At 35.7% G+C, this 19,745-nt stretch overlaps 1 protein-coding gene and 1 non-coding gene across 3 annotated transcripts in view; both read right to left on the bottom strand.

The window, feature by feature from the left end:
- The window catches only part of HOOK1 (hook microtubule tethering protein 1), a 78,769-nt gene that overhangs the window by 37,020 nt on the left and 22,004 nt on the right, over window positions 1-19,745 (bottom strand). For both annotated transcript variants that reach the window (XM_059137201.1, XM_059137200.1), the window contains 4 exons: window positions 18,753-18,820; window positions 17,345-17,407; window positions 15,451-15,534; window positions 5,781-5,947 (listed from right to left, as the gene is read on the bottom strand). In XM_059137201.1, the coding sequence (XP_058993184.1) occupies window positions 5,781-5,947; window positions 15,451-15,534; window positions 17,345-17,407; window positions 18,753-18,820 (382 nt within the window). The remainder of the gene's footprint in view (window positions 1-5,780; window positions 5,948-15,450; window positions 15,535-17,344; window positions 17,408-18,752; window positions 18,821-19,745) is intronic.
- LOC131810716 (U6atac minor spliceosomal RNA) lies at window positions 16,544-16,671 on the bottom strand. The gene has a single exon (XR_009345693.1). It is a non-coding gene; the product is annotated as a U6atac minor spliceosomal RNA (small nuclear RNA).

Here is a 19,745-nt window from a genome sequence, read left to right as displayed (position 1 = left end):
GCCAGATCATAAATGTGTATAAGCCTAAAAATAGCTTTAAATACATGAAGCAAAAACTGACAGAATCAAAGGCGGAAATGCACAAACCCACTATCATTCTTTAATACTAGTCTCCAATAAATGACAGAAACAAAAATATCAGTAAAAATACAGAAGAGCTCTGAACAACACTATTAACCAACTTGATTTGACACAGATAGAACATGTCAATCAAAAACGACAGAATACACATCCCCTGCAAGTTCAGATGGAACAGTCATCACAACATGCCGAGCAATAAAATAATATTAATAAGTATCTAAAGACCAAAATCTTGTGAAATATGTTCTCTAAACATAAGAGACTTAAATTTGAAATTAGCTCACAATAAGAAGTCTAGAAAAGACTTCAATAGTTAGAAATAAAACAACACACTTCTAAATAACACATAAGTCAAGGAAGTTATCACAAAGGAAATTAGAAAATATTTGAGAATGAATAACAACAGAGAGACAGGCAGTCAAACTTTGGGGACCCAGCTAAACCAGTGCTTAGAGGAAAATTTACAGTTTTAAAGGCTTATATTAGAAATGAAGAAAGGCTTGAAATCAATCACCCAAGTTTCAACCTTAAGAGTCCAGGAAAAGAACAGCAAATTAAATCCATAGTAAGTAAATAGAAAGAACAGAGATCTAAAACTAGTAATATGGAAAGCTAATAAAGTATTTGAAAATATTAATAAAATTGATGAAACCCTAGTAAGAATGACCAAGAAAAATGAGAAAAAACACAAATTACCGATATCAGGAATGAAAAAGTGAATATCAATATAGCTCCCACAGTCATTAAAAGGACGATAAGAGAATATTATGAACAACTATATGCCAATAAATTCAACAACTTAAATGAAATAAACATATGCCTTGAAAAGCACAACTTATCAAACTGACATAAATGGAACAGAAAACCTGAGAAGCCCTATGACTACTAACAAAACTGTATTTGTCATTAAAAGCCCTTTCACAAAACTATAGGTCGATTGCTTTATTGATAAATTCTACCAAATATTTAAGGAAGAAATATTATTATTCTTACATAAACTCTTTCAGAAAATAGAGGAGGAGAGAATACTTCCCAATTATTCTATGAGACTAGAAGAACTCTGACAATAAAACCTGAAAAAGATATTACAAGAGAAAAAAAGTTATAGACCAATATCTATATGAAGATAATCAAAAAATTTTTCAACATATCAGCAAACCAAATCCAGTCATATATATGCAAAATAAGTATGACCAAACTGATCTAACCATGAAATATGAGATTGTTCAACATTCAAAAAATTAAACGATCATAATAAAAGAATGAAAAAGAAAAACTACACTGTCATTTCAAGATGTAGAAAAATCATGTCAAAAATCATACCAATTAATGATAAAAACTCTCAGCAGCCAGATATAAAGGGGAACTCCTCCAAAATGATAAAAAGCACATTAGAAAACTCTACAGTGAGTATTATACTTGATGGTACTTAACTGAGTGTTTTCCCCCTAAGACCTGGAACAAAGTAAGATGTCTGTTCTTTGCTAAATTAAGGAAAAACAAATAGAGGGCAGAAATTATAAAAGGAAGATGTAAAGCTCTGTTAATAGATGAGATGACTGAGGATGCCTTAGATTTTCTATACAAACAAATTACTAGAATCAATAAGTGAACTAAGAAACTTTATAAGACATAAAAGTTTCAAAATAAAAGATCAATTTCAATATATATATAAAATCACTTGTACATACTTGCAGCCACTTTTCAGAATAACTTAAATTGTATATGTAATAGCATCTACTAGGGAATAAATTTAATAAAACACATACAAGACTTCTCCACTGGAAACAACACAACACTGCCGAGACAAATTAAAGATTTAAATAAATGAAGATACCATATTCATAGAAATTCTCAATATAGTTATCAATTTTATACGACCTAAATCATAATCACAAAAGGTTTTTTAAATAGAAACTGACTAGCTCTCAATTTTAAATGAAAATGCAAGACTTAGAATAGCCAAAACAAATTTTGAAAAGAAAGAACAAAGTTGGAATACTTATACTACCTGATTTTAAGCTTATTCTAGAGCTAAAGTAATCAAGACCATACCACATAAGTATAAAGACAAACAGATAAAGGGAAAAGAATTAAAAAGTCCAAAAAATGACCCAAATTTTATGGTTAGATCATTTTTCACAAAGGTACAAAGCAATGTGGAGTAAAACTAAAATTCTTTTGAATGATGATACTGTAACAACTAAATACTCATATGGAAAATAAAAATAAAGTTTGACTGTACACTATTTTTATAAAAAAAAAATCTATTCGAGATGGACCATAGACTTACATGTAAAAGACAACACCATAGACTCACATGTAAAAGACAACACTGTGAAGGTTCTAGAAGAGAACAGTAGAGAGTATCTTCATGGCACGGAAGAAGACAAAGATTTCTTGGGCAGTACACAAAAACACTAATATTAAAAATATCGATAAAATAGACTTCATCTAAGAACTTCTACTCATTGAAAGTCACCATTTAAAAAATGCAAAGGCAAGCCACAGAATGAGTGGGAAAAAAATATTACTATACACATATTTGACAAAGGACTTGCATCCAGATTTTTAAAAATTCCTACAACTAATTGATATTGACAAATAACCCAATTTAAAAACAGGTCAACAGTATGAAGAGACAACTCACCAAGTAAGATATATATATGTATATATATGTACATATATACATATATGTACATATATAAGCATGTACATATATATACATATATATAAATATAAAAACAAAGTTGAAATACTTATACTACCTGATTTTAAGCTTATTCTAGAGCTAAAGTAATCAAGACCATACCACATAGGTATAAAGACAAACAGATAAAGGGAAAAGAATTATTTATTTATATATATATATGTACATACATATATATATATATATATCTAAATAAAATCTTTATATTTAAAGATTTTATTTATTTATTTGACAGACAGAGATCACAAGTAGGCAAAGAGGCAGGAGAGAGAGAGGAGGAAGCAGGCTCCCCACTGAGCAGAGAGCCCAATGGGGTTTGATCCCAAGACCCTGGGATCATGACCCGAGCTGAAGGCAGAGGCTTTAACCCACTGAGTCATCAGGCGCCCCATAAGATACATTTCTAGTAAGATATATTTCTAGTAAGATATATATATATATATATATAGCAAGATATATTTCTAGTAAGATATATATTTCTAGATATATTTTTAGTAAGCACAGGAACATGGGCTTATCACATCACTGGTTATCAGGAAAATGCCAATTAAAGCCCTAAGGAGATACTACTACACTCTTACTGAACTATTTAGTTAAAAAGATAAGAATTATGCTATGCAGGCAGAACAAGAGCAGACTCTGCTCATGGAAGGATAAAATGTTATGACCACTGTGCAAAATGGTTAGGCAGTGTCTTTTAAATTAAACACAGAACTACTATATAACTATGCAATACCACTATATATTTACTAATGAGAAATAAAAAAAAATGTCTACAAAATTCTTATATTACCATGTTCAGTCTAGTTTTACTTAAAACCTGGAAACCCAAATGCCCATCATCTAAAGGAAAATGGGTAACTAAAAGTGTGTATGGGGCGCCTGGGTGGCTCAGTGGGTTAAGCCTCTGCCTTTGGCTCAGGTCATGGTATCAGGGCCCTGGGATAGAGGGGCTCTCTGCTCAGCAGGGAGCCTGCTTCCCCCACCCCACCTGCCTGCCTCTCTGCCTACTTGTAATCTCTCTGTCAGATAAATAAAATCTTTTAAAAAGATAAATTTTTAAAAAAGTATGTATAATGTGGAATAATTCCAAATATTTGAATACAACTCAGGCATAAAAAATAATGAATTACAGATACATTCAAAACATAGATGAAGGCTCACAAACATGCTGAGCAACGGAAGCCTGTCACCAAGGAGTTCATACTGCATGATTCAGTTAATGTTAACATTCTAGACCAGAGAAAACTCATCTATGGTAAAAAATAATCACAAGAGTACTTAGCCTCTGGGAGGTGCGTGTCAACTGAGAAAAAGCATAAAGGAACTTTCATCTCTAATAATAAATCTTACCTTGCAAAAGAACTGTAAACATACTGAAGTCTTATTAATAGTTTGCTTAAGACAAAGGTAAGGTTAGCTATTCTTAAATTACTTTCTATGTGCTTTGGGATTGAGTATATGAGTACATATGTTGAGGAAAATGGGAGCCAGGTTTCCCATCACTGGAGAAGGAGTTTCCAGTATGGAAATGGAGAAGATCAGAATGAACCATGAAAACACAGAACTGAAATGAAGGATATCAAAATGAGATCACTGTTCACTGTTCACAGTGAGAGACATAAAAACCAATGCAGACATGTGTCCATATAAGCATATGAACACAAGCAGGTGTAAATGTGAACATAGGCAAGCATACTTCTTAGCTCTGTACACTAAAGGGGCCTCCAAGCAATGACAGAAAAACTCATGTGGAGCACTGGATCTTTGTTTCTAAATAACACCGTCCATAAAAGGAATTAGAGATCCTTAAAGAAACGGCTGACTGCAGGGTAGGGAAAGGAAGAGACGAGTCTAGAATATTTTGTTGCACCCGAAAGTAAGAAAGTGCTCGAAGGACAGTAACCGGTGAAAGGCCACAGGGGCCAACTCAAAGGGCTCCCAGTGGTCAAATCTGGGACAATTTCACAATTAAATTAATGATGATACTACGGATTTATAGATCATTAAGAATCCATTAATAAATGCAGTGCATGATCCTGGATTGGATTCTGAACCAGGAAAAAAAAAAGTCATAAAAGACAATGAGACAACTAATGGAATTTGAATATGATCTGTGGATTAAATAATAATATTGTATCAATGACAGATTCCCTAATTTTAATCACTATACTATGGTTTAGAAGGGAGTTCTTTTTGTTTTAGGAAATACATGCTAAAGCATATAGGGATAAAGGTGCATGGCTCCAACTTACTCTCAAGTGGTTCAGAAAAAAATACGCAAATCCCTAAGAATATGCAGAGTGATAGCGAATGGGGAAAAAATGCAAAACACTTGTGGAATCTGAATAAAAGGAATAAAGGAGTTCTTTGCACCATTGTTGCAACTGTTTTTGTGTTTAAGTTTGATATTACAATAAAAGAAGGAAAAAAAAGTCATAGAATGCAATTAGAGTGCCTACTTTCAAGGCCTTATAGCTCCAGGCTCAGCAGCAAGCACACAAGAGACAATGTTTATTAAAGGCAAGATGTGTAACACCTTTTTTTTTTTTTTTTCCAAAGAAGAAACATAAAAGTTCAAAGAGAAAGCATTTTTTTAGCTTAAGATTTCCGTTTTTTCCATTTATTATCAGGTTCCCTTTCATCCAGAAGAAACACCCCATTCTCTCCAGGCCTCAGCAGTCACTCCCTTTAACTCCTATTGCATTTGCACATGGCCTTCATTTGGCCCTTATTACATAAAGTTATTTTGAATTGTTTTTTGATTTTATAGACATATCCCACTTGCCTACCTAGCTTGCAAGCCCTGTGAAGGCAGGAACCACCTGTACCATTAGGTATTTTCAGAGCTGGATTAGTGTCCTAAGCATGCTATAAAGCTCCAGGATGCTACAGCATACTGTAAAATGCTTAATAAGTAGTTGTTGATAGGATTTTACACCTCTAGTTTAACAGAACTCTGTGGAAGGATTTTTATTAAAAATGCTACCTGAAGTTTTCTTCCTGTAATTGTTCTAGCTGTAACTGTGCATGAAAATACTTTTTTGCAACCATTGTATTTGGATCATCAAAAGAGCCATCCAACTGATCAAGTTTTTCATTCATCATCTCATTTTCAGAAACTAATGAATTCTTTTCATCTTGAAGTGCAGTCACCTAAAAAATAAATAAACAGAAGAATCAATACCAAAAAACCTTGGAGTCCAGAGTTCACATTATAATTGTGACTAAACCATTAAATTAGTTTGGTCAATCAGACTAGATAATTTTTTTAATTTTTTTTTATTAATTTTTTATTTTTTATAAACATATATTTTTATCCCCAGGGGTACAGGTCCAGACTAGATAATTTTTAAGGATCCTTCCAAATCTGGAATTCTGAGTATAAGAGGTTTGAGTCAAACAAAAAAGAATCAAAATAATTGATTTTTATTACTTTATTAATATATTTATTAATTTATTAATTATTAACTAATACAGAGAAAACAGAGTTAATTCATATAAGGAGAATATTTTCAAAATTATGTGCTTGCCTAGTTTTGGGAAGAATATCATTCTAAGTCTCTAAAATTATGTACCGATAAACTTCAAAAAATTAATTTGTTCCTATTTTAGTTATAAGTTTGTTATTAGGATGTTGATACCTTCTAAGCCAAAAAACACATGTTTATGCACAAAGTTAGTTTAGGTTCATAGTAGAAAATTATCAGTTACATACCATGCTTCAGGGACAAGCACATTATTTCATTAATGAATCAATAACAAAAAGCTGAATTAAATCCATTTGCATATTAAGACTATTCGCTTACATTTTAAAATGGATAAAAATATGTAATTTTAGAAGCACATCAATATCAGTACCTGATACGCTGTTATTTTACTTACATTTTTATGCAACTCCTTTTTCTTTTCCATTTAAAAAGGTCTTTAAAAATTTATTGGTAGACTGTAACCCTTTAGAAGACCAATTTATATATGATTTAATTACGATCTGTTTGAAAAAAATGAAACTTTGACCTCTTATGACTTTCAACATATTACTATATAGTCATGTGGTTATTCTCTTTTCAATAGATATAATTAAATCAACCCAGTTATGTGAATGAGACTATATACTGACACAGACAACTGGTAATAGAAAATTAAAGTCAAATGATGCCTTTTTTAAAAAAAATTTAATTTTCAGAGTCCATAGTCTCTCATGGTTCACCTCCCCTTCCAATTTCCCCCAACTCCCTTCTCCTCTCTAACTCCCCATGTCCTCCATGCTATTTGTTATGCTCCACAAGTAAGTGAAACCATATGATTATTGACTCTCTCTGCTTGACTTATTTCACTCAGCATAATCTCTTCCAGTCCCGTCCATGTTGCTACAAAAGTTGGATATTCGTCCTTTCTGATGGAGGTATAATACTCCATAGTGTATATGGACCACATCTTCCTTATCCATTTGTCCACTGAAGGGCATCTTGGTTCTTTCCACAGTTTGGTGACCGTGGCCATTGCTGCTATAAACAATGGGGTACAGATGGCCCTTCTTTTTACAATATCTGTATCTTTGGGGTAAATACCCAGGAGTGCAATTGCAGGGTCATAGGGAAGTTCTCTGAAAAACAATCTGAGGAGTCTGAAGTGGTGGGGGGGTGGGAGGTTGGGGTACCAGGTGGTGGGTATTATAGAGGGCATGGATTGCATGGAGCACTGAGTGTGGTGAAAAAAAATGAATACTGTTATGCTGAAAATCAATCCCCACCCCTCCCCTCCAAAACCGTCAGTTTGTATCTCAGAGTCCACAGTCCCTCATGGTTTGTCTCCCTGTCCGATTTCCCCCAACTCACTTCTCCTCTCCATCTCCCAGTGTCTCCCGTGTTGGTCCTTAGCTCCACAAGTAAGTGAAACCATATGATAATTAACTCTCTCTGCCTGACATTTCACTCAGTATAATCTCTTCCAGTCCCATCCATGTTGATACAAAAGTTGGGTATTCACTATTTCTGATGGAGGCATAATACTTCATTGTATATACAGACCACATCTTCTTTATCCATTTGTCCACTGAAGGGCATCTTGGCTCTTTCCACAGTTTGGCAACTGTGGCCATTGCTGCTATGAACATTGGGGTACAGATCGCCCTTCCGTTTACTACATCTGTATCTTTGGGGTAAAGATCCAGCAGTGCAATTGCAGGGTCATAGGGTAGCTCAATTTTTAATTTCCTTTTTTTTCCTTTTTTTTAATTTATTTTCAGCATAACAGTATTCATTATTTTTGCACCACACCCAGTGTTCCATGCAATCCTGAATAGGGAAGTTCTATTTTTAATTTCTTGAGGAATCTCCAAAATGTTTTCCAAAAGTAGCCGCATCAACTTGCATTCCCACCAACAGTGTAAGAGGGTTCCCCTTTCTCCACGTCCCCTCCAACAATGTTGTTTCCTGTCTTATTAATTTTGGCCATTCTAATTAGTGTAAAGTCGTATCTCAATGTGGTTTTGATTTGAATTTCCCTGATAGCTAATGATAATGGACATTTTTTCATGTGTCTGTTAGCCATTTGGATGTCTCCTTCGGAGAGTGTCTGTTCATGTCTTCTGCCCATTTTTTGATGTGATTATCTGTTTTGTGTGTGTTGAGTTTGAAGAGCTTTTTATAGATCTTGGATATCAGCCCTTTGTAGTGTCATTTGCAAATATCTTCTTCCATTTCATGGGTTGCCTCTCTGTTTTGTTGACTGTTTCCTTTGCTGTGCAGAAGCTTTTGATCTTGATGAAGTCCTAAAAGTTCATTTTTGTTTTTGTTTCCTTTGTCTTTGGAGACATGTCTTGAAAGAAGTTGCTGTGGCCGATATCAAAGAGATTACCGCCTATGTTCTCCTCTAGAACTTTGATGGATTCCTGTCTCACATTGAGGCCTTTCATCCATTTAGAGTTTATCTTCGTGTATGATTTACGAGAATGGTTGTTTCATTCTTCTACACATAGCTGTCCAATTTTCCCAGCACCATTTATTTTTTTTTTAAAGATTTTATTTATTTATTTGACAGAGAGAAATCACAAGTAGATGGAGAGACAGGCAGAGAGAGAGAGAGGGAAGCAGGCTCCCTGCTGAGCAGAGAGCCCGACGTGGGACTGGATCCCAGGACCCTGAGATCAGGACCTGAGCCGAAGGCAGCGGCTTAACCCACTGAGCCACCCAGGCGCCCCCCAGCACCATTTATTGAAGAGACTTTTTTCCACTGTATATTTTTTCCTGCTTTATCAAAGATTATTTGATGATAGAATTGAGAGTCCATATCTGGGCTCTCTACTCTGTTCCACTGTTCAATGTGTGTTTTTATGTCAGTACCATGCTGTCTTGATGATCACAGCTTTGTAGTAAAGCTTGAAATCAGGCAACATAATGCGCCCAGTTTTGTTTTTCTTTTTCAACATTTCCTTAACTATCTGGGGTCTCTTCTGGTTCCGTACAAATTTTAGGATTGTTTGTTCCAGCACTTTGAAAAATGCCGGTGCAATTTTGATCGGGATGGCCCTGAAAGTATAGATTGCTCTAGGCAGTACAGACATTTTATTTTAACAATGTTTATTCTTCTGATCCATAAGCATGGAATGCTCTTCCATCTCTTTGTGTCTTTTTCAATTTCTTTCATGAGTGTTCTGTAGTTCCTTAAGTACAGATCCTTTGCCTCTTTGGTTAGCTTGATTCCCAGGTATCTTATAGTTCTTGGTGCTATAGTAAATGGAATCAATTCTCTAATTTCCCTATCTATATTTTCATTGCTAGTGTATGAGAAAACAACTGGTTTCTGTACATCGATTTTGTATCCTGCCACATTACTGAATTGCTGTATGAGTTCTAGTAGATTGGGAGTGGGGGGTTTTGGGTTTTTCATATAAAGTATCATGTCATCTGCAAAGAGAGAGTTTGAATTCTTCTTTGCCAATTTGAATATATTTTCTCTCTTTTTGTTGTCTGATTACTGTTGCTAGGACTTCTAGTACTATGTTGAATAAGAGTGGTGAGAGTGGGCATCCTTGTCGTATTCCTGATCTCAAACGGAAGGCTGCCAGCTTTTCCCTATTGAGGAGGATATTCGCTGTGGGTTTTTTCATAGATAGATTTTATGAAGTTGAGGAATGTTCCCTCTATCCCTAAACTTCGAAGTGTTTGAATCAGGAACGGATGCTATAGTTGGTCAATGCTTTTTCTGCATCTATTGAAAGGACCATGTGGCTCTTCTCTCTTCTCTTACTGATTTGTTCTATCACATTGATTGATTTGCAATTGATTTGCAATTTATCCCTTGCATCCCAGGGATAAATCCCACCTGGTCATGCTGGATAATCTTTTCAATGTACTGTTAGATTCTATTAGCTAGGATCTTGTTGAGAATCTTGGCATCCACATTCATCAGGGATATTAGTCTGAAATTCTCCTTTTTGGTGGGGTCTTTGCCTGGTTTGGGGATCAGGAGAAGCTGGCTTCTTAGAAAGTGTCTGGAAGCTTTTCTTCTGTTTCTATTTTTTGAAACAGCTTTAGGAGAATAGGTATTATTTCTTCTTTGAATGTTTGGTAGAATTCCCCAGGGAATCTGTCAGGTCCTGGGCTCTTGTTTTTTGGAAGGTTTCAGATCACTGCATTAATTTCGTTACTAGATTCAGGTTGTTAATTTCTTCCTGATTCAGTCTGGAAAGTATATAAGTTTATGCATCCATTTTTTCTAGGTTGCTTAACTTACTGGCATATAACTGTTGATAATAATTTCTGATGACTGTCTCTACTTCCTTGGCTTGGTCGTGATCTCTCCCCTTTCATTCACAATTTTATTAACTTGGGTCTTCTCTCTTTTCTTTTTGGATTAGTTTTTCTTTTGGATTCAGTGGTTTATTGAGCTCATTGTCAAAGAATCAGCTTCTAGTTTCGTTGATGTGTTCTACTGTATCGCTAGTTTCTATCTCCATGATCTCTGCTCTAATCTTGATTATTTCCCTTCTTGTGCGTGGGGTTGGCTTAATCTGTTGTTGGTTTTCCAGTTCTTTAAGGTGTAAAGAGAGCTTGTGCACTCTGGATTTTGTTATGTTTTTGAGGGAGGCTTGGATGGCTATGCATTTCCCCCTTAGGACTGCCTTTGCTGTATCCCATAGGTTTTGGACTAATGTGACTTCATTCTCGTTGGTTTCCATGAATTGTTTAAGTTCTTCTTTGATTTCCTGGTTGAATGCAAATATTCTTAAGCAGGGTGGTCTTGAGGTGCCTGGGTGGCTCAGTGGGTTAAGCCTCTGCCTTTGGCTCAGGTAAGGATCTCAGGGTCCTGGGATCAAGCCCCACATCGGGCTCTCTGCTCAGTGGGGAGTCTGCTTCCCCCTCTCTGCCTGCCTCTCTGCCTACTTGTGATCTCTCTCTCTCTCTGTCAAATAATAAAATCTTAAAAAAGAAGAAGAAGGAGGAGGAGGAGGAGATGGTCTTTAGCTTCCAAGTGTTTGAATTCTTTCCAAATTTTTTCTTGTGGTTGAGTTCCAGTTTCAAAGCATTGTGGTTTGAGTATATGCAGGGAATAATCTCAGTCTTTTGGTATTAGTTGAGCCCTGATTTGTGACCCAGTATGTGGTCTTCTGGAGAAAGTTCCATGTGAGCTTGAGAAAAATGAGTATCCTGTCTTTAAATACAGTATAGGCAGATTACAGACACTGTCCTCCAAATGAGCATCACAAAGGCTTGGAAAATTGTTTCCAGACAGACTGCAGGAGAAAGAAGCTTCTCTTCCTAAATTTAAGGCATTCATCCATCCTTGCCATGCGAGCAGTTTAGTGACTATTACTTAACATGTACAATCCTAAATGACTGAGATACACAAAAGAATGAAGAGTTTGAACCCTCCATATCTTTATGGTAGAAATGTAAATAATTATGCAACAGAAAATATTCAAGGTGCTTTGATGGGAGCATACCATAACGTGGGGGTGGGACACAAAGAGAAGAGTAGCTCATTCTAGCTGGAGGGAAGACACTGTCACAAAAAGATCAACTAAAGAAAAACAATACCGTCCATCTTCCAAAATGGGTCAGAACCCTCTAAAGAAGGCAGAGAAACAAGGGCAAATTTAGTTTTCAACACCTGGTGCATAATTAACCTGGCTCCTATCCATGTTTTACAATGCGTGTTCAGAGCTACCTTTAACCACAGACTGAAGGAAGGGGTAGTAAACATGCAAATTCCTTGTGCCACACCGTCCTGTCTATGCCTTAGAATGTCCAGTGGGGGGTTCTAGACATCTCCTTTAAGAAGCTCCCATGGTTATACTTTTCTTTAGGTTCATAGTGTACCCATCTTTATCCCTCCCTGTTGTTTTTTTTTTTTTTTTCCATTTCTTTGTTTCTCTCCTTTTTTGCCATCTCTCACCCTCTCTCTCTTTCTGAGTTATTCAAGAGACAGAAACATTCAAAAAGTTTTAAAAAAAAGTCTCATTTTCTTATATCACCCAGATTTAACTTAATTCTTACATTCCATCTACATAGTTAAGAAGAATGAAATACAAAATTCTATTGCTACAGCTCCCCTTTATCACATTAGTCAAACCACTGCCTTGGACAGAACTTATCTTGTACCATGGTGGGCAGGAATATGTCTTCTCTAACTCATCATGAGCAGGAATGATGGGCCACTGCTCCCACAATAAGTGAAGGATTGCTTCCTATCTCTGCCAGGTGGTAGGAAAAAAGGCTGGGAAAGGCAGAATAAAAGCCACCGGCAAACACATCAGAACTTGCCTGAAGGCCCCATAATAATCCTAACTAGAACAGAACCAGATGGCCAAATCAGAGTTTCTCAAAACTTCACATCAAAATGTCACATGGAGATTTCGCTCTCTTTTTTTAAAGTACACATTATGGGGCCTGCCTCCTCATTTCTTGGATCAGAATTTCACTTGTCCCAATACTTAAAACTGTAATTTGCACAGAACCAACACAGTTCTGTCTTTAAAAGGATTCAATCTTCACCAGATCTTTCACCACAGAAAATCTCCACTTTTGCATTCTTTATTTCGGTTAAAACGTGTGCTACTGAACTGCGTCAACAAGTAGTTTCTTCAAAAAGGGCTCGTGAGGGGCACCTGGGTGGCTCCGTGGGTAAGGCCGCTGCCTTCGGCTCAAGTCATGATCTCAGGGTCTTGGGATCGAGTCCCACATCGGGCTCTCTGCTCAGCAGGGAGCCTGCTTCCTCCTCTCTCTCTGCCTGCCTCTCTGCCTACTTGTGATCTCTGTCTGTCAAATAAATAAAATCTTTAAAAAAAAAAAAAAGGGCTCGTGAGTCTGCATCTGAACTCTGTCCGAGTGCACGGCTGCTTCCCTGCCTAGGCACTCTGCAGATACCATGCTTCCATATTCTGGGATTCAAGTCGTAGGGGAGCCTGATTTTTTCTTTGCGGACAGTGTGCCTTATTAACCTGAGTGACTGGGTACTTTTTTTCCTTTATTCTTGAAGTTCAATATCTTACCTAGGATAAAGCCTGGTGTTCAACATTATTCACTGATTTGTTTCTACAGATCTACAACTTCTTTTTAAACCTCACTTTGTTGTTCTACCACTTAGTCTATTTTACTGATGTGTTCCTATGAAATTGTTACACAATATGAAGCAAAGTTTATTTTCTAAGCTTGGCTAAAGTCTTTTACATGCTCTTTAACCTGAAATGTTTGCACCAATGCCGTACTTTTATTCTTTTCATCTAAATTATGCTTCACTGCCAGTTAAGACAGCCTATATTTTCAGTGTAGTTGAAGACTTCCTGGACACCCTTTCTACTGTACCAAAGTTCCAGTATATCTTCCCTTCTAAGTTATCATTGTGACTGTTTTCCCTCCACACCATTCTACAGCCTTGTGAATGGTTAGGAAAGGAGGCGAGTGAGCTGGGGCGATAGGCAGTGCTTTTTTGTAATACCTGGGCTATGATCTCATGTCTGAGGTTTAAATACCTTCTACCAGGGTGTGAAAAGTGTATCTCATTCCCAAGAAGGCATTTCTTTAGGCCTCAGACCATTCCCCCAATGCAGTATGTAGCTCTAAAGCCTTTGTTTTTATCAGGAGTCAGTCTGGGTGGCTCAGTCAGTCTGGGTGGCTCAGTCAGTTAAGCATCTGTCTTAGGTTCAGGTCATGATCCTGGGGTCCTGGGATCGAGCCCCACATCAGGGTCCCTGCTCAGCAGAGAGCATGCTTCTCCCTCTCCCTTGCCTGCCACTCTCCCTGCTTGTGATCTCTTTTCTGTGTCAATAAATAAAATCTTAAAAAAAAAAAATTTTTTTTTAAAAAGGGAGTCCAGTCCCCTAAGCTCTTAGTCACTCCTCCTCAGTCCAGTGAAAGAAAACTGGAAGAAGCAAAGGGTGGCTTCCCTCCTGACTGGGTAGACTACAGTGAGAAGTATCAAGATTTCTGTGGACCCCCCCACTCCCACATGGGCTAGGAATAAAGGTGGTGAGATCGAGCCCCATGTTGCTCTGTGAGGAGTCTGAGATTCTCTCCTCCTCCCTCTGCCCCTTCCCCTACTCATGCTTTCTCTCTCAAAAATAAATAAATAAAATCTTCAACATTAGCTTTGTTCAAACACAGGACTGTTTTTTTTTTTTTTTTAAGTTAAGGTTGAAAAGACCAGGATTCCAGTGCTGTCACTGCCTTAAATAGCTGAGTCAATTAGACCCGCACCTCTTCTCTTCTCCTTATTTGCAAGCCCTTAAGGATTAGAAATATTACTCAGCCCTATCATTATAGATATTTATCTCATCAAGCAAGGATAATACTACTACAACCCTTGCTCCTTGTCTTCATACTTTGCAGAGAGTAAATTATTTATGTAACTCAGTATTTGAACAAAAACATGCAATTTACATACAGCATATGATGATACATCTACCCTTTTGCATAATTTTTCAAGACTTACTGTATAACTTTTGCATATGCATTTTCATTTAACAATAACAATACATGCAGGTCCTGCTCTAAGTGCTTGACATATATTAACTCATTTAATCCTCATAATCACTCTGGAGATATATGCTATCATCATATTATTTCTCAAAAGAGAAAACTAAATTATAAAGAAAGTAAGTAATTTGCCTGAGAGGACACAATCAGCTAGTAGCATAGCCTGGTCTAAGTGGGCTGGTTTGACAATCTACCCCACTACTAACTACTGTCTCTCATAGTAAGTTTATTTTGCCAACACATATGTGCATATGAACTCAAGAATTATATACACATGTTCAGATACATGCATGTTAGCAAAACTTAGCTGGTACTCGCATTTATGGAAGGGGGAAGGTCCAAGCACTTTTAAATACTTCCATAAATGACCTCCCTTATATATTCACATTCTCTGCAGTTGGTATGTCAATTTCTTTTTTTTATGAAAGAATCTAAAGGCTCATCTAAATACCTGAAATCTACAATTAAAACGATTCTCTCAAAGGAGTAAAGTTAGCAATTTTCAACTCTTAGAGAAAAATAATTATGAAATTCATACTTGAATATTCAAACCTGTAACAAATACTTTAAATTTGCCCTCCATGAAATGAAACCCAACCTCCAAAACACATTACCAGTGAATTATTTACAATACAACCTTTGTAAAGAGGACCTTTTTCTCAGACTGGTTCTTTTCCGCACCTGCATATCTAGTTCTTGGCATCTTTGCCTCAGTTCTTCTTTTTCTGCTAGTGCTTCTTGAAGTTCTTCCAATGCCCTTTTAAGCTGAAACACAAAATGTCCTGATTCTTAATAAGACGTGTTTTGACACAAATTGGAAAATAGACTATATTAAACATGGTTATATACACTATATTAAACATGGTTACGAAAATGTATTAGCAAGTCTCCATTTGAAACTTTCTAGGGTTACCAAGCCAATTACACAATATAGGAAAAGGACTGAGCACAGTGTCTCTGGCACATAAATAACTGACTACTCAGGGTCGGCAGGAAGATTTTAAGGTAGTTGCCTTATGCAAATAGACAGCTGTGTGAAATAGCTGTTTGGGTAACGGGAGAAGGTGTTGATTAGTACAGAACAATGATGAAGGGCTAACTGTGGATGGAAATCATGCATTTATATTCAAACAAATGGCTGTGCTTTTCTCAACAGTGCTCAACTGTATGGATGTAGCAGTAAAGAAGGTATTCATTATAGTTTTGATTTGCATCTCCCTGATGATCAGTGATGTTGAACATCTTCTCATGTGTCTGCTGGGCATCTGCATGTCTTCTTTGGAAAAATATCTATTCATGTCTTATGCTCATTTTTTAATTGGATTATTTGTTCTTTGAATTTTATAAGTTAACTATAGAGAACAAGCTGATGGTTACCAGAAGGGAAAAGGGTTGGGGGATGGGTGAAACAGGCCATGGGGAGTAAGGAAGGCACTTGTCATGATGAGCAACAGGTAGTGTATCGAACTGCTGAATCACTATACTGTACACCTGAGACCAATATTACATAGTATGTTAACTAACTGGACTTTACATAAAAACTTTTTAAAAATTCACTATTAACAAGTAAGTCTCAATGTTGTTTTTCTGTCAATAATATTCACACAGTCTCATTAATGTTTAAGGCCACAGTCCCACAGAAATAAAATTTTATGTAAATCTTAATGAAAAAAAAATTTTTTGGTTCAATGTGCCTTTTTTAAAAACTGAAATATCATTAACATGCAGTATCATATTAGTTTCAAGCATACAACATAATGACTCAATAACAACAATGAAACGATGCTCAGATGCCATGAAATAGATGGCAAAGCCTGAACTATGTTGGGTGCTATCAGGCCCAAGGGCCTCTTCCAACCCTTGTCACAGGAAGTGCTAACCTCCTCCCCTTTCACAGAACACTCCTTATGAAATCTTTAAACCACAGCATATTAGAGGATATTGTTTAATTTCATCACAAAAAATTTAGAAAAACACAGTATGTTTAAATTCAAGTAAAAATTTCATAGAAAAAGTTTTGAAGTATTTCATGAGAAGTGATACTCATGAAAAACAGATGTTCAAAAATATAACAGAAATAGCACTAGATGCATTTCCCTGTCATTATACCCTTTCCCCTACAACCCAGGTTGGGTTACATTTCAGAGTAGAGTGCCTTCTGCCCAGGTGAAACAGGCACGCCATAGAACCAGGGAAAAGAGAGCTGTTTCTTCAACAAGACCAAAATATATTAACTTATTAGATAAATTAGAAATCAGCAGAATTTTTCCATTGTCTACTATTAACAGTGTAACCATCTAGAATGAGCCACATATGTATTACAAGTTTCAGAAGAAAAGTTCAATGTCACTCAATTCTTTGAACATGAGCATAAAAAATTCTGGAGACCAACACTACTTGCAGTCATGAAGGAATGCATAATAATATTCAGCTGAGATATTACAAAATAAACAACCTAAATTTCATGGAGAAAAATATTCTTGTAAATGTTCTCCAATGAAAGCCTTATGATACTAATTGGCCAAGCAACTGTATGACTGTTTTCAACATTTTCCCCAGTTACTGAGATACTCACCTGTTGCTCTAATTCTCCAACAGCATCATTTGTAGGAGAGCTCAATATTTCTTTACTCATCAACTAGGAAATTAAAATAGTAAACTTAAGTACAATAAAGAGATGCTATGAAGTAAAAATAGGCTTACTTGAAAGAAGAGTAAGATGTTTTACAGTTAGTTTTCCTTTGTCATAATTTGATGAACCTTACAATATTATTCAAATAAAAATTTTATTAGAGGCTTAAGCTAAATAACACAATGTTCAACCATTACATCAGTGAGAACATCAGAAGTAAAGTGTACTTGAAATACAGAAATATATTTAAAATACTTATATACTGAAAAATTACAATCTAAGTTCTAAAAGATGAACTACTAAATAAAATTGATAAATAATAATAATAAAGATTCTTCCATAAAATAACACTTTTAAAATACTACCTTTAAATGAGTGATATGGTAAAATTCCTAATCTGAGAAGTCATTTTTAAAGTAGGAATTACAGGGCATCTGGGTGGCTCAGTGGGTTAAAGCCTCTGCTTTTGGCTCAGGTCATGGTCCCAGGGTACTGGGATGGAGCCCCACATCAGTCTCTCTGCTCAGCAGGGAGCCTGCTTTACCCACCCTCTCTGCCTACCTGTGATCTCTGTCTGTCAAATAAATAAATAAAATCTTAAAAAAAAATAAAGTAGGAATTACAATTATATGAGAAAAATGGAGCCTATAAAAAATAACATTTTTGCACCTGAAAGGCAAATTTATGGCTGTGATGCTTTAAATTCAAGCCAACAATGCAAACTCAGAGCACACAAACTAACTTCCTGTGAGAGATCTCCCTCCAAACCATGCCCCTGCCAAACTATGCTTGCCCTCCCTAATCCCTAGGTTTCTTCTGCATTCCACATCCCTCACTCTGTTAAGAATTAACATGTACCATGTGAATTCTGAATCCTTCTGGATGACTTTATACAACTGGACTGCCTTGAACCCAGGCTACCTGGCTTCCAGACATATCACCCACCATTATTTGCTCACAGTACTAATGTTCTGAAAATGAACACAAGATATATTTACACACATGCTTTACCATTTTGAGAAAAACTGTTCTTATTGGCAGGGAACAAAGAAGAAATAAAAATTCTGTTCTGGTTAGAGGTTGTTTATCCTGCTTAGGTGAAGTTATCTAAGGGAACCTGACATTATAATCTTTTAAAATACAGAAGAACTAAAATTGGGCTTGAAGTCTTTTTAAGATATTCTGGGTAAAGAAAAGAAGGGAAGACACACTAGCTTAAGATAAGTAAACCTGCTGCAAAGGGCAAGTTTGTACAAATAAAGAAAAACATACATCCATAAGATTTTATGTGAAAATTTTGTGTCATTTGGTTAAAGATTTTCATATATATGTAAACAAAATAAAAACTTACCTCTTGAATAGCAGTCATGACCACATGTTGAACAGATTCTTCCAGTGTCATTATATTTTGAATATGTTCTGTGATTCAAAAACAAACAAACAAATCTGATAAAAATCTACTCTTTATCCATGGAACTTTAGTCATTCAATTAACAGCATAAAAGTTCATTTATTATACACACTTCTTTATACAAGTATTTTTCCACAAGAAATAGGTCCATTAAAATCAGATAATCAAAACAAAAAATATTCATATTTTTAAACATTTTATTTTTCATAAAGAAGAAACCTCTAATTTTCTTATAAGAAAGAGAAAGAGAAGAAGTATAATCTTAAAACAATTATGACAATTTCCTCCCTGTTGTTAGATATTCAATATTAACAGGATGAATCCATACATATTAAGTGAATTCCTAAATCTTTGGCCTAGAAAGTTACATTTTATAACCTACTTAGTTCATTTCAGGAAGGCTTTTAAAGAAGGGACTTATATAACCTCCTTAAACGCATGCTCGATATTCATCAAGCCTCATCTATGCCTTACCACACACAAGCAGTAAGTTGATTCTGTCCCAATAAGAAATGAGAAACCATTTCTTATTTGAACCATATTCAAAAATATGAAAAAAAGTTTCATATTTTTGCATATTTCATATATTTGCATAACTCACTATAATTACGTTCTCCAGCTAAAACAATTTTCAAAAAATTGCCAATTTAAAAAAAAAAGCTTACTATTTTCAAATGCTTTTATTGTTTTAATAATTCTTCTGGAAACTTCTGAAAGTTCTTGTCTTTCTTTTATTTGTAAAGCCAAGAACCGGACAAAGATTCTGATAGATTCTGGTATGCACCTGATCACTAAGTAGGGAGTGGTTGGGAAAGGGGAAGAATTATGTAGAGAATTAAGTAGAATTAAGTAGAGAAAGGACAGAGATGAAATTGTTTCCTTTAACTGGATTTTCTGGAAAATGGAGTGTTTCAAGCCTGCTAAAACCTTCAA

Source organism: Mustela lutreola, chromosome 10 (genome assembly GCF_030435805.1).
Source record: "Mustela lutreola isolate mMusLut2 chromosome 10, mMusLut2.pri, whole genome shotgun sequence".
NCBI classification, from domain to species: Eukaryota; Metazoa; Chordata; class Mammalia; order Carnivora; family Mustelidae; genus Mustela; species Mustela lutreola.
Note: the sequence above shows the minus strand (reverse complement) of the source record. Positions and strands in the feature narration are given on the sequence as shown.